Here is a 13,533-nt window from a genome sequence, read left to right on the forward strand (position 1 = left end):
CTCTTCTTTCATTATAAAAAGTTATTTCCTAATGTATATGGATCTGGAGTTATATGAGTTTGAAATAAGGGTGGCTGTCCAAAATACAATGCAATATATATACATATTGGTTTATATAGCGCTTCAACAACAGCTGAACCTGGAACAAAGTGCTAACATGGGAAAAAAAGGAAATGCTGCCCCCTGTGGAAAAGAAAAAAAACATTGCCAGAGGGCATGGCCAGTGCTTTATCAGCACCAAGCATGAAAAAACAAAACCCAAACAAATTCGGGAATGGCGCTCTGTCATATTTTCAATTCCCGAATAAATATGTGACTGGCAGTGAATGAGTTATGTTATCCAACCCCCCCAACTTTCCCAAGTAGGTCTTCACATGCCTGCCAAACTCATCAAACAGAATGTTGGGTATGGGTAAAGTAAAGAGAAGTGTGAGGAATGGTTATTGTCGCTGTTCTAGTCTGGGCTGGTAGGAGGTGCCATGTAATTTCGTGTGTGTGTGTCTGTGAGAGAAAGAGTATTTGTGTGCGAGTATGACAAGCCACACCCCCTGATCCAGTTGTTATCGCAGCAATAACGATGTGCACATGATGCTGCCTGCATACCCGCCTGCCACCATAACATGCTGTCACCCTGGTGGAGGATCTGCACACTCTTGCGCTTTGACACACAGTGGAAGCCACCCGCTGTCAGGACACATAGTCTGCCTCAGCAACACATGCACATTCACGCAAACACGCTCACAGATCCATAGCGGGGGAAGAAGAATTGGAAGAATTTGATATGTCTTCTCCTTCTTCTCCACTGTGACTGAGAGCTGGTGGATTGTGGATGCTGAACAAATGCGACCACGCTGACACCCCTCCCCGCACACGCATACATCACTCCCCCGCAGCCACAAATTGTTGGATTTATCCTCACTGCGCCGCCGAGTGTGGGAGTCGCCGATCGGACCAAAATGGGAAACCAAGCGGGAAGACAGGAGGAAACCAACACAGGTCTGCTTTAGGTGTATCTTTTGTCCGCCGCACCTTAGTGCAGATACTTTGTTCGGTTCCACGTAGATGACTCGACTGGATGATCGTAGGCTGACTAACTTGTGTGTCATGTGTTACTGCATGTCTGAAAGACAAGTTTTGACTGATGAGTAATGGTAGAAATGCCCCGGAGCTACTGGAGCCATTAATGCTTTGTAAGCTCTTCTTTTGACAAAAGCACAATGACACTTTACCCATTTTGATCGTCATGTTAAATCTGCTTGTGCACCTCTGTGTAGTCGTTGGAAGTAGGGCAGGAGAAGGAGTACCCGCTTTGCATAAGAGAAGCCGCTATGGAAGCTAGACTCATCACTCTCACATCTCTTCGCCATTCTGAGCAGAATGTGGCCGGGCCAGATATTCATTTCAGTAATGCGCATCGCAAGCGTAAACAGGGTGAAAACGTCATGTAAATCCCTCATTGTCTTGCTGTCGATAAATGTCAAACAAATACAAACCCTGACAAAATATAACTTACTTGGCTAGAGATTTGCTCTGTACTAGTAGTAATAGTGCGCACATGCACAATATTTGCATGAACAGCAGTGGGTTGAGCTGTAGCAATTTGTTTTGTAATGCATTTCTTCAAGATGAGAAACAAAGGCTCATATTGAAAAGCGGCGTTTGTTCGAGAACATGAACACAAATGGTGCCAATATTATGCATTCCTACATCGCTGTTTTTGCTCATCGGCGGTTTGCATCCTCCAGTATGCCATCGCTTTGGTCCATGCTGATGAACTTCGGCGCTGCCTCTGGGAGGTTGTTGCTGACGTGACAAGCTGTTGTTTCAGACACTTTCCTGATAGCTCCCAAAAAAACATTTTGTTGGCACTGGCTGCCGCTTTTCCTTGGTCAACTTTTTTAACACCTATAATTTATGACACCAGTATTTTTTTTTCTTCTTATGGGAATTTCGAATGATATGGCCAATGTGCGGTGGCTGACTGACGGCTTTAAATGTACTCGCTTTTCCCCCCTATGGGCTGCTGTCTGGTTTTTGCGGGGGTAAAACCTCTATTTAAATACATTTCAGCGAGCTATTCTGTGTTTCACATTTTTTTTAAATTTTAATGTCAGCGATCTTTAGCTTGTGTTTTCCCTCATTTGACTTTTTTTTTAACACTCACGTTTTTTGTAACAGTTTAACAGAAGTAATTGTTCTTTTGTTGTTTGTCATCATTTTAGAATTAAAAAAAGAAAATCGCCATTTTAGAGAATTGGTGGGTGCGTATGTGGAACTGTTGCGACTTGGAATTGAAGCGGATTTACATGGGACGGTCTCTTTTCGTCAATGTATGTGACAGCGTCATATTTGCGTTCAACATTTAGGTTGTAGCGGACGTGCACATTTCAGCATGATCCAGTGATCCCAGATCGACTGGTGAAAAGGACGCTTTGATTCTCTCCTCTTTCATATAGAACTGGCGTCATGCAACAAAGAAGATGGAGAAAGTGCTTAAGATTGAATAACTGTCTCTCTCTTTTGTGTTTTTGTTATTTAGTTTTTTTGTTGTTATTTTGACTTGCGCCACAAGAGTGGCTACCTTCTTCCTTTCCTTTCCTCTTACGTTCAACACTTTGCTGCTGTGAAATATACATTTCTCCACTGCAAGACAAATCCAATCCATTCACGAAATTACTCATCTACTAATTTGCTGTTCCTAATTGAGCCTCGAGATGGCAGCACTTAGCACACACAGGTAACTGTGCTAATGCCCAATGTATTGATTCTACGGTACATGGGGGCAAGATGTTATCGATTTTATGACAGAGGCTGCGGGCCGGATGAAAATTGACCACGGGCCGCACTTGGCCCCCAGGACGGCCTTTGGAAAAGCCTGGAGATAAACAATTGTGACAAGACAAGAAATGCTTTGGAAGATGATGGATGTTGCTCTTTGTCAAGTGAAAGGCTGAGTTATCTTTTGCAATGCTGAGACCATCATTATCATAACCGGTCTACAATGCATGCGGCAACACTGAGCCTTTCTGTCTCCCCGCGAGATTACCAACAGCGTGGCCCAGACTATACAGTCGACTGTGGTCCACATGTTGTCAACTGCTGATGAATCAAGACTAAATTATAGTCCAATAACAGCACGTGTCTATTTTCAGAGCTGTTATTCCATCTCTTGTTGCCATGTGAGCTGAGGACAACGAAAAAGTTCAAACATATTTTTCTTGTGAGGTCAATCAGATTGTCCCGAGCTTCTCGTGGTCAAAAATGGAAATTTCACACATCCACACAAGTGATTGGAATGCTTAATAGGAGCTGAGCTATTTCAAATTATGTTGTTTTCTTTCCAAAGTTGGGCAGTAAAGAATAGTATCATGTTATCATTGGAATGTCATTGTCTTTTTTTGGGGTGCTGTGTTTTTGTTTTTCCCCCCTGACTATACCAGATGTATTATTTACCACGTGATTACCATGTGACTGTAAAGTGTCCTTGAGAGTTTTGAAAGCCGCTTATAAATGAAATGTATTATTACAGTGTCTGAAACGCATGACAAAAAGTTAGCGGACACCCGGGCAGAGAACTCTGAAAAGTTGCCTGCCCCATTTTTCACAACTTGAAACACAATAAGACAACTAATCGTAAAAAACAACAACATTGTTGCGAAGTATAAATTGTTTTTTTTAAATTAAGGAAGTACCTACCACAAATGCTCCCTTGCTTAATTTATGGTAAATATCCCTTGTTGAAGATTTTGCTCCAGTTGTCGTTTGTCGTCATGGTGCACAATGCAATGTTGGCGTTGCGTCGTCTGCTCAAAGCCACATGGCCTCCTCTTTCTAAGCGGCTTTCAAAACTCTCAAGTACAATTTTCAGTCACGGTAGAGTCCGAAGCGTGAAAAGGCTTCTGATTGGCTGCCGTGCCGAGTATGCAAATTTGCAAACGAAAATTTGCCGTTTTGAATTGCATTGCCAAACGAAAGTTCGTTTGGCAATTTGCAGCTAATCAGAAGCCTGTTTCGGACTAGACCATGACTGAAAAGTGTACTTGAAAGCTTAGAAAGAGAAATCCACGTGGCTTGTAGCGGTTTTCTTGTCGCTTTTGCTTTATTGAATAAAACAAACGTTTGATTTGAAAACTAATCTCTACACTACGACCCAATCACAAGTGTGTTCCAAATTAATAGCTTTAGTAATATTGGATTGGATTGGATTGGATTCGCCTTTATTAGTCTCGCAGTGGAGAAATTAACATTTCAGAGCAGCACAGTGATGAAAATAAGAGGAAAGGAAAGGAAGAAGTTGAAAAACAAAACATAGGAGCTGCTATATGTAAAGGCAGCCACTCTCGCCACGCCGTCTTGAAGTAAAAAAAAGACAAGCTGAAAGGAGTTTCATCAAAAAGTCATGCGTGTTCTTCAACAAGACATGGCCGATACAAAATGATCAATTCATCTGCAATAGTGATCAATTCTACCTGATGCCCACTTGGTTCAATTCTGTGGGAAGATATTGTTTTATTTTGAATCTACATTTGGTAACTCCTCCCAAGAGATGGACGCTGACGTTTATCCTTTGCCCAGAAATCCAAAAATGTTTTCCATTTTGACATTTCCCTTATACTCCTCTTGACAAATTTATGATTGGTGTCTCAAGACAATAGTAAAGTGTAATAGGATGACGCTGTAATTGTAAACCTTTTGAATTTTTTTGATTTTACTTTTAGCATTTTTTTTTAATTTGTTTTGACACACTGGCACAAAATACAGAATGTTTCCAATGGACATGCTTTTGGATCATTTCCTATAAATTGGAAGAGGTGGGGCTCACGTTCAAGAGGAAGCAACTTTGACCAAACTGTGATTACCCTCCCACTGAGGAAGTTGTATCATTTGTACTTTCCATTAAGTTTTGCTGGCACCAAGAACAAACCAGCCTCTCTTTTTACATGTTCTAGTTTTCCTGTTGTACTTCCTTTTGTCCTGCAAAAACAAGCACTGTTTCAAATTGGCGAGAGGATAAAAGTAAACATATTAGCGGCCTTTTTCATACATATAGCAGGAGGTTTGTACCATCAATGGGAGACCCAATTACGTTATTTATTCATTTATGTATTTTTATTTATTTATATTTGTTGTTTATTTATTTATGTAGTTGTATTTATTGTATTTGTCTGTTTATTTATGTATTTATTTGATTATTTTTATTTGTTGTGGCTGTTTTTTAATAATAGAAGCAGCCTGCATTTTTTAATCAATATTTATTAAATGCTGCATGCATTCTGAGTAGACTTTCGCCATGCGTTTCTCCCCCAAAAGTATTTTTCATTGATATTGCATTTATGGAATGATATTGCATTTTCATTGATATATTCATTCGAATTTTTTTTCTCCCATTGTGTTGCCCATTGGGCCATGGCAATGCTTTCAACCATCCAAAATTGGACTCAGTGTGTCATACAACCTCATTCGCGAGCCTCATTGGAATCTTTTCATTCCAGTCAGAGGACAGAAATGTCTGTGGGTCTCAGTTTCTTACTGATAGGTGCCTGTTGACCCATTTCATGGTTTTGTCACTCAGACAAAAGAAAAGACCAGCATACTTTTTGCAACGAAAGAGGAAAGACAAAGCAGATGTATTCTTCCACATGAGTTCATTTGTGGTGGTGATACTGAAGGCACTTCAGTTGCCAAATGGCTGACACTTAACGACCTGCAGCCAGTAATTCATGGTGACTTCACCCGTGACCCTTCTGATCTTGAAATGAAAGATTTTGAATTGAGTCAATCAACTTCATTTGCTTTGTTCACTGAAATGTTTCATCAGGCTAAAAAAAAGTATTAACCAAGAACAATGCTCCAATGTGTTACAGCCATATTTACAATACAATACATATTGATTAATATAGCATTTTAACAACACCTGAAGCTGTAACAAAATGTGTCACATGGACAACTATCCTCTACAGGAAATAAAGCAGTCACAAACATCATAGAAAGCACCAGGTATTACTTTGTCTGAAATGATATTCATGATATGCTTCAAAGCATATTTTTCAATGCACCTGAAACTGTAGCGAGATGATACTCAAAGAAGGGAGCGATACAAATATGAGGGAGGAATACAAGGCTGTCCCACAGTTCCGTCCCTTACTTTTTCCACAAATATAGGGAGAACACAGTCTGAACTGCACGTCAGACTCTCCGCACTCTCTTTTTCACACAAGAACCTCTTTGTATGTGTCAAATGACAAGATGGCATGTGGCCATAAACTCCAACTGGTTTTCTTATTTTTGTCTCATGTAGCAGCATGACATTGTCTCTGTGCATTGCAAATATCCATTTGTAACATTTGCATGGCATATATTCAAATCTGGGTGTCTATTTGTATACGGTCAGTGAAAACGTGTTGTACGTTGCTCTGATTCCTCCGCTCATGGATTCAAGTTGTCTTTGATGGAGCCTGCTGAAATGTGACTCCATGTTAGAACAATGAAAGTCACCAAGAATTGAAAGAAAATAATCTGCTGGCAGCAAGGTGTCTTGTACTTATTGTTTCCTCTTCTGCCACGTCTTAGTTATTTCCTACTACACATTTAAATCCTCACAAGATAATGTCTCCAAAGCTTTCCTGAAAGCACCTTTCATTTTGTCTGTCAGCAGCACAAACTGGCAATATGAAAATATTTTCAGCAGCTTTAGAATTTAGACTGCCCGTGCTTTCCCTCGTGTGACTGTCTTTGCTATGCGATGTGGATTTGACTAATGCATAAATATGTGTGTGAGAGAGAGAGATAGAGATGAGAGAGAGAGAGATTAATGCATTAATTAACTCTATGCACTAAGCCTTAGTGCATGGAGTTAATTAATGTCCCCTTAGTGACGAAGGGGACAAATCACTGAGCCAAGTCAGCCCTGTCTGCATCACTGTTTGTTGATGTGCCCCAAAACGTACAATAAAATACTTGTGACGATTCAAATCAAGTCTGAAATAGGCGTGTGCTTGTGACCCACATTAGTGCCTTTTGAAATGCCACAGTAACGCTTTGCTATTATGATGAATAAACGCAAGAGAGCAAACGTGAGACAATGGTGGGCAGATGCGTGCATTGTCAAAATGGTAAACAATGCCTGAATAGGGCACATAAGACATAACAAAGCACATGGATAAATAGGAGTGCCAAAATGTGACCCACTTTCAGTTAAGTTTGTTTCATTGATGTAATCTAAACTGGCTTCAATGCGTTTCTTTGCCTATTCATTTTGCTGGTCCCAATTATGTTTAATCCATCTACGATTGATTTACTCATTTGTTAAAATCGGAATGTAATTTCTTTTATTTGGCAATATGGAGTTAATTACACACACACTCATGCGCACGCACACACAGTCTGCATTACATACCTACATACATACACACATACCGTCTCCTTTTGGCTCATGTTTACGACAGAAGCGAGTAAATAGGCCGAAGAGCTCCGAATTCGATGCACACTTTGGATTATTTGTTACCTGACCCGAATTATTTTGGTGTGCGTGCCAGGTTGTCAAGCGACGAAGAAGTCTGGTATCCCAGCTCCAAGAGAAATCTCATCTTCAATAACAAGGGACCGAATTTCCCTGCGGGACCAGTTGAGGAGTTCGTCCACAAAGAGGATTGTTTCCAGTGCCAGCACTTCAAGCCTCTCTATCCTTGGAAAGCAAACGCGGAGCTCAACAAAGTGTCGTGGAGAAGCAGAAGGCCAAGAAAGGGGCCTCCTGGAATGTCAGGTTAAAGAGCTTCTTGCTGAAGTCAAGGCGAAAGACTTGGAGATCAGCAATCTCCGCATCGAGCTGCAACGCGGCAAAAATAAAGCTGCCACTTCTTCCCCATTGCCATCGCCTGTCTCTATATCACCTCAAGATCTGTCTGCGGAACAAGAGGGAAAGCTCTCAGAGGCTCTTGTCCTGGTTCAGGAGCTCAAGGAAAAGAATGCAAAGTTTCAGAGAGAGCTAGCAAACCTCCGAGAGGAGAACCAAGTGCTAAAGAGAAGGCTTTTGTCTTTTGAGTCGTTACCGTTATCCAGCAACCCTCCTAAATCTCACAATGGCCTCCAGTCAGATTCCAGCCCAAGCGCTAGTCTCATTAAAACATCCATCTACTCCAGCTCTGTCAAAGACTCACCTGCACCTGACTCGTCAGAGTTTCAGAAGATCCCACGTTCCGGCTCCACTAGCAGCAATATCAGTCATGAAGCCACCCTCGGTGGGCATCACGTGTCCGTACAGAGCCTCACGGAGCAGTTACACAAAATGGAGGAAAACCACCACAGCACTGCCGAAGAGCTGCAGGCCACTCTGCAGGAGCTCGCCGATCAGCAGCAGGTGGTGCAAGAGCTGACGACGGAAAACGAGCGTCTGGCTGAGGAGAAGAGCCTCCTGCAGACCTCACTCCAACAGCAGAGAGAACGTTTAGAGCTGCTCTCCCAGAAGAATGAGGCGCTGGCTAGCCGGCTTCAGGAGCAGGCCCAGAACGAGGACGAGTTCAGGAACCAAGGTCCTCGACTTGTTGAACTCGAGCAAAGGTACGCTGAGCTGGTTGAGAGCTCCCGCTTTGAACGGGAGAAGCTGGTGAACATTCAACAGCAGCTAACGGGAAGCCTGAGAGCTCTGGAAGAGGAGCACCAGGAGGCGCAGGGCCAGGTGCATGGCTTGCGAGAAGAGCTGGACAGGCTCCACGCGCAACTGAGCCGTGAGCTGGAAGCCAGAGATGAAGTCGCGCAGTCTGCGGAAGAGCAGAGAGCGACGGCCGACTGTCTCCGAGTAGAAAATAGTAGGCTGAAGGCGCAGGTGGACATCGAGAGGCAAAAGGTAACTGAGCTGAAGGCCATGCAGAGCGCCGGTGATAGTACCGAGCTGCAACACCTACTCAAGACGGCCCACGCCGAGAGAGACCGACTGGAGCTGGAGCTGACACAGCTGAGGCAAGACCTGCTGCGAGCCCATGATGACACTGAGCACGTACAAGCTAGCGTGTCCAAGGTATGTGAGTGCATTTATTTATTTATGCGTGTATTTATTTCTTTGCTTGTTTATTTATGTATTCATGCATTTATTTATTTATTTATGTGTTTTGTGTCTGTGTATTTGTGTTTATTTTTTTACTTATGTGTTTGTTTATGTCGTTGGGGATTTATTTATCTGTATTTATTTACCGTATTTTCCGGTGGAAGAGGCACACCCAAAAGCCTTAATTTTCTTCAAGAGATGAAGAGAAGAGACTTGTACGCAAGGTGCACCTTATATGTGAAGTAATATTGAGCCACAAGAACTAATGTCACTAGGCACCGACTATACCCCCCAACCCCCGTAGAAGTATTGCATAATCCCATGCTCTACTGCAGCACTTTAGAATGTGGTGTGCCTTATATTTGGAAAACTTTTATATACTGTATTTCTATATTATAGGTGTAAAACGTTTGTCATTCATTGAAGATGCGCCTTATATTCCGGTGCACCTTATATATGGAAACAGTTTTAAAATACACCAATCATTGGGGGTGTGCCTTATACTCCGGTGTGCCTTATACACCGGAAAACATGTCAATGTATTTATTTTCTTTCTTTAGTTTGTTTCTTTATTTCTTGGTTCAAAACAAATATAAGGACCACTGCAATTTTCCTTGTGATTCACTTCAGATTTTCTGAACAAATGTCCTTTTTTTGTTTAATAGCGGGGGCTTTAGTATGTGTTTTGCTTAGTCTGAGTGACATCCTGTTTATTTAACCAGAGAACTGTAATTTTACAGCATGAATATGCAAATCCTATATGTCGAAATGTATGCACAGATGGAGGCCAAAGGTCAGCAGGTCCAGGACAGAGCGGAGATGAGAGAGGAGGAGCTCACTCAGCGAGTGAGTTCCTTGGAGGAGGCGGCTATGGTGGCTGAGAAACAAGTCAAGGACATGAAGGAGACCATCTTTGAACTGGAGGACCAGGTGGAGCAACAGCGGGCAATCAACCTTCACACTAATCAAACAGTCCTCGACTTAGAAAGTATGTTTCGCTCGCGTTGTTATTTAGGTCTTTGACTGGCTGACTTTGAGAAGTTGAAAGACATTTAATTTGTGTTTGCAGATCTTGTTAAAAAGTTTGAGGAGCAGAAAATTGAAGTGGAACGTCAACTTAAAGTTGTCAGCAGGCAGATGAAGGTAAGAGTGTTGGGAGGGGATCTGACTCTCACGGGTCCGTTTTCCCCAAGTTTATCTGATACTGTAACGTAGCATCTTCTGTGCTTCATTTTGCCTCATATAAACTCTTCTGAAAACTGACATGTGTTTTTAATTTTCTTCAAGGAAGAAAAAGATGACTGGCATCAGTTCCAGGCGGATCTCCAGACGGCAGTGGTGGTTGCCAATGACATCAAGGTGGAAGCTCAACAGGAGCTGCGTACTCTCCGAAGGCAGCTGCAGGAGGAGCAGGATCGCAGTGCCAAACTTTCTCTAGACCTGGAAGCTCTACAAGGTGTCAGGTACAAGAGTCACCTCTCACGATCTTCGTTGGGTTACAGAAATGGGATGCTGTCCTTTTGTTCTGGTGCCAAATTCCTGTTTAATATCATTTTCCCCCCAAAGTACAATTACGAATACATTCCCAATCCTCTACTCCTAATTGAACAAATGCTTGCAAAAATCCTGTCCGCTATTACCGTATCGCATGACTATGTCCCATCAAGCAGGTTTTAGCGCAAACCTAATTGAGCTCAAATGTTCCGATTCCACGTGATTAAAACATTTCAGAGTTTAGTTCCTGGGATTGAGCCGTCTCTATTTTTTGGCTTCTTTCTTTGTGACACTGCCTCCTGCCATGCAAAGACACTGCGAGCTAATTATATCCACAAGCACTACGCATGGAATCCTTAAAAACATATATTAATGAAATGAGAATGCACCGGCGCCGCCATATCTTCTCCGCCTTTATCCACTGACGCATCATTTAACTTGGAATAAATCCATTTAAGATGTAGTCGTAGTGTCTTTGTTGTGGTGCTAGGCAGCGGTGTGCGTGTATTCACATACAGAAGTACTCAATAGCTTTTATTTGCCTAACATCCTGTAAAGAGGATGAAACCAGGGCTTGAACACTCACTCTGTCCCTCTTTCACTAATTCCTTTGGCAATCTGTTGTTAGCCTAGCTGCTGTGGTGCCATATTGATCAGCGTGTCTCGTCATTGCATCAACAACCATTATTTTCAATTACATGACGTTTGCGTGTCGTCTTCATCAATCTATTTACATGGCCGGTTGTAGACCACGGCTAAATCAGTCAGCTCGCCCCAAGATTAGCTGTTGCGCTACGTCTGTTCCCCACCTCCAGCAGCACCTTTTGATGCCCCGCAAAGCTGTTTTTTTTTTTTTTACAAGACTCTCTATATAAAGACCAGGTGAGTTCACAGCCCTGTTCGCCTGCCTCTTCTGGCTTGTGTGCTGCTACTGCTTCTGCTCTCATCTCAAGTCCTTATCTTTGTCAAGGTTTTTCTCACCTTCAGCTTGTTAGACACCTGTCCGTCATTACATTGGCTCTAGAGGCACCAGCAGGAGGAACTTAAAAAAATAATAATAATAAAGTACATGTGTAGTATTTATTTGGCTGCGCTTGTCCTCGTTCTATTCAAACGAATATCTCTTGTGCCACCTGCTGTTCTTCATAAGAATTAGCCCAAGATTTTCCATCAGTGGCTGGTGTGCATAGCATGACGTTAAATGATTTCAGGCAATGTCTCGGTTGTCTGAATTATCTCGCATCTTTACCATTTGACATTTCAGACTTCTTGAAATGACCTAATAGTTTATGCATGGGGTTGACCTTTGGTGACAATTTGATTTAAAAAGCATCAGAACTCTTAAGGTCTGTAAGTTGTACTATACCGGTAATACTCAGAAAATTCTAATGTTGTGAAAAAGTTCATTCATTGAAGTAATTCAACTTAAAAGGTGACATTATTATATTATTTAGACTCATAAAATGCATTGCAATATATTCCAATGTTTTATTTGTTAGAATTTTGATTATTAGGGCTTACAGGTTATGAAAAAGGCAAAATCAGACTCTAAAAAAAATTGGAATATCACATGAAATAAACACTAAAATGAGTTCAAATCAATGAAATGTCAGCCATCAGAAAACTCTAATCATGTGTACTTGGTATACTTGGTTGGGCCCTATTTGCCAGAATGGCTGCTTCAATGCGGCATGTGTTGGATTATATCAGCCTGTGACACTGCTCAAGTGTTATGGAAGACCAGGATGCTTCAATTGTGGCCTTCAGCACTTTTGCATTGCTCAGTCCCATGTTTCTCATCTTCCTCTTGACGATGTCCCATATATTTTCAATGGGGTCGAGGTCAGGTGAGTTTGCTGGCCAATCAAGCACAAAAGTCCCATGGTCAATGAGCCAGGTTTTGGTACTTACAGTACTTTTGGCCAAGTGAGCAGGGGCCAAGTCCAGTTGGAAAATGAAATCAACATCTCCAAAGGAAGCATGAAGTGCTCTAAAATGTCTTGATCGACGGCTGTGTTGACTCTGGACTTTATAAAGCACAGTGGACCTCCACCAGAAGTTGACAGGTCACCCCAAACTATAACTGACTGTGGAAACCTCACACTTGGACTTCAATAATTTTGGATTGTGGGTCTCTCATGTCTTCCTCCAGACTGGAACTGTTATTTCCAAATGAGATGCTGAATTTGCTCTCATCAGAAAAGAGAACTTTGGGCCACTGACCAACAGACCAGTTCGTTTTTTCTTTGTAAGACATTTCTGGCATTGCTTTTTGTTCAGGAGTGGCTAGAGACCTGAGGAACATGACACTTGAAGCCCATATCCAGGATTCGTTTCCATGCTCACTCTGCTAAAAGTACCAAAGCTCGGTTCATTTTTCTGTTTACTTCATGTGATATTCTAATATTTTGAGACTTTCATTTTGTGCTTTTCATAAGCTGCAAGCCATAATAATCAAAATTATAATCAATAAAAGCTAGAAATATCTTGTAATGCATGTTATGAGTCTAAATAATATCTTCATTTCACATTCTAAGTGGAATTACTTAAATGAATGAACTTTTTCACAATAATTTTCTGAGTATTACCTGTACATTAATCAATTACAGGCCCATAAATGTGTTAATCCTTGTTTTTCTGTTTACAGAATTGTCCCTGGAGCAACATTTGATACCAAGACAGCAGTCGAAGGACATTAGTGATGTTCATTTCAACGCTTTGTGAAGATCAAGCGACATTGATTCACTTAAGTTAATACTTAGAATAGGAAACAAGTTACACCGGTGCAAAATGGGTACGCTCTGTTTCGCAGGTGAAATATTGCGGTTTACATTTTCTAGATATGTTTGAAATGTACCCGCATATATGTTTTGGATGTTTATATTTATTTTATTTTAGATTTTTCATTGAATGTACCATTTGTAACTTTCTCGTTACAGTATCTGTGTTAATAGCTTGTTAGACTACAGAGTTAAGTGTGCCTTTCAAAGTTAAATTGT

General features: G+C 41.6%; 1 protein-coding gene and 1 long non-coding RNA gene across 4 annotated transcripts in view; one reads left to right on the forward strand and one right to left on the reverse strand.

Annotated features, from left to right (window-relative positions):
• specc1 (sperm antigen with calponin homology and coiled-coil domains 1) overlaps positions 1-13,533 on the forward strand; it is a 57,365-nt gene that overhangs the window by 15,882 nt on the left and 27,950 nt on the right. For 2 of the 3 annotated variants that reach the window (XM_089016942.1, XM_089016941.1), the window contains exons 5-8: positions 7,536-9,013; positions 9,821-10,028; positions 10,110-10,183; positions 10,328-10,503. In XM_089016942.1, coding sequence (XP_088873068.1) covers positions 7,536-9,013; positions 9,821-10,028; positions 10,110-10,183; positions 10,328-10,503 — 1,936 coding nt within the window. Of the gene's footprint in view, positions 1-153; positions 997-7,535; positions 9,014-9,820; positions 10,029-10,109; positions 10,184-10,327; positions 10,504-13,533 lie in introns of those variants that run through there. The other variant, XM_089016943.1, reaches the window with a different exon arrangement.
• The window catches only part of LOC148886227 (uncharacterized), a 56,218-nt gene that overhangs the window by 11,743 nt on the left and 30,942 nt on the right, over positions 1-13,533 (reverse strand). The gene's annotated exons all lie outside the window — the stretch shown is intronic.

The sequence above is a fragment of the Hippocampus bargibanti genome, linkage group LG16 (genome assembly GCF_051943395.1).
Source record: "Hippocampus bargibanti isolate YZ-2025 linkage group LG16, ASM5194339v1, whole genome shotgun sequence".
Classification (NCBI taxonomy): Eukaryota; Metazoa; Chordata; class Actinopteri; order Syngnathiformes; family Syngnathidae; genus Hippocampus; species Hippocampus bargibanti.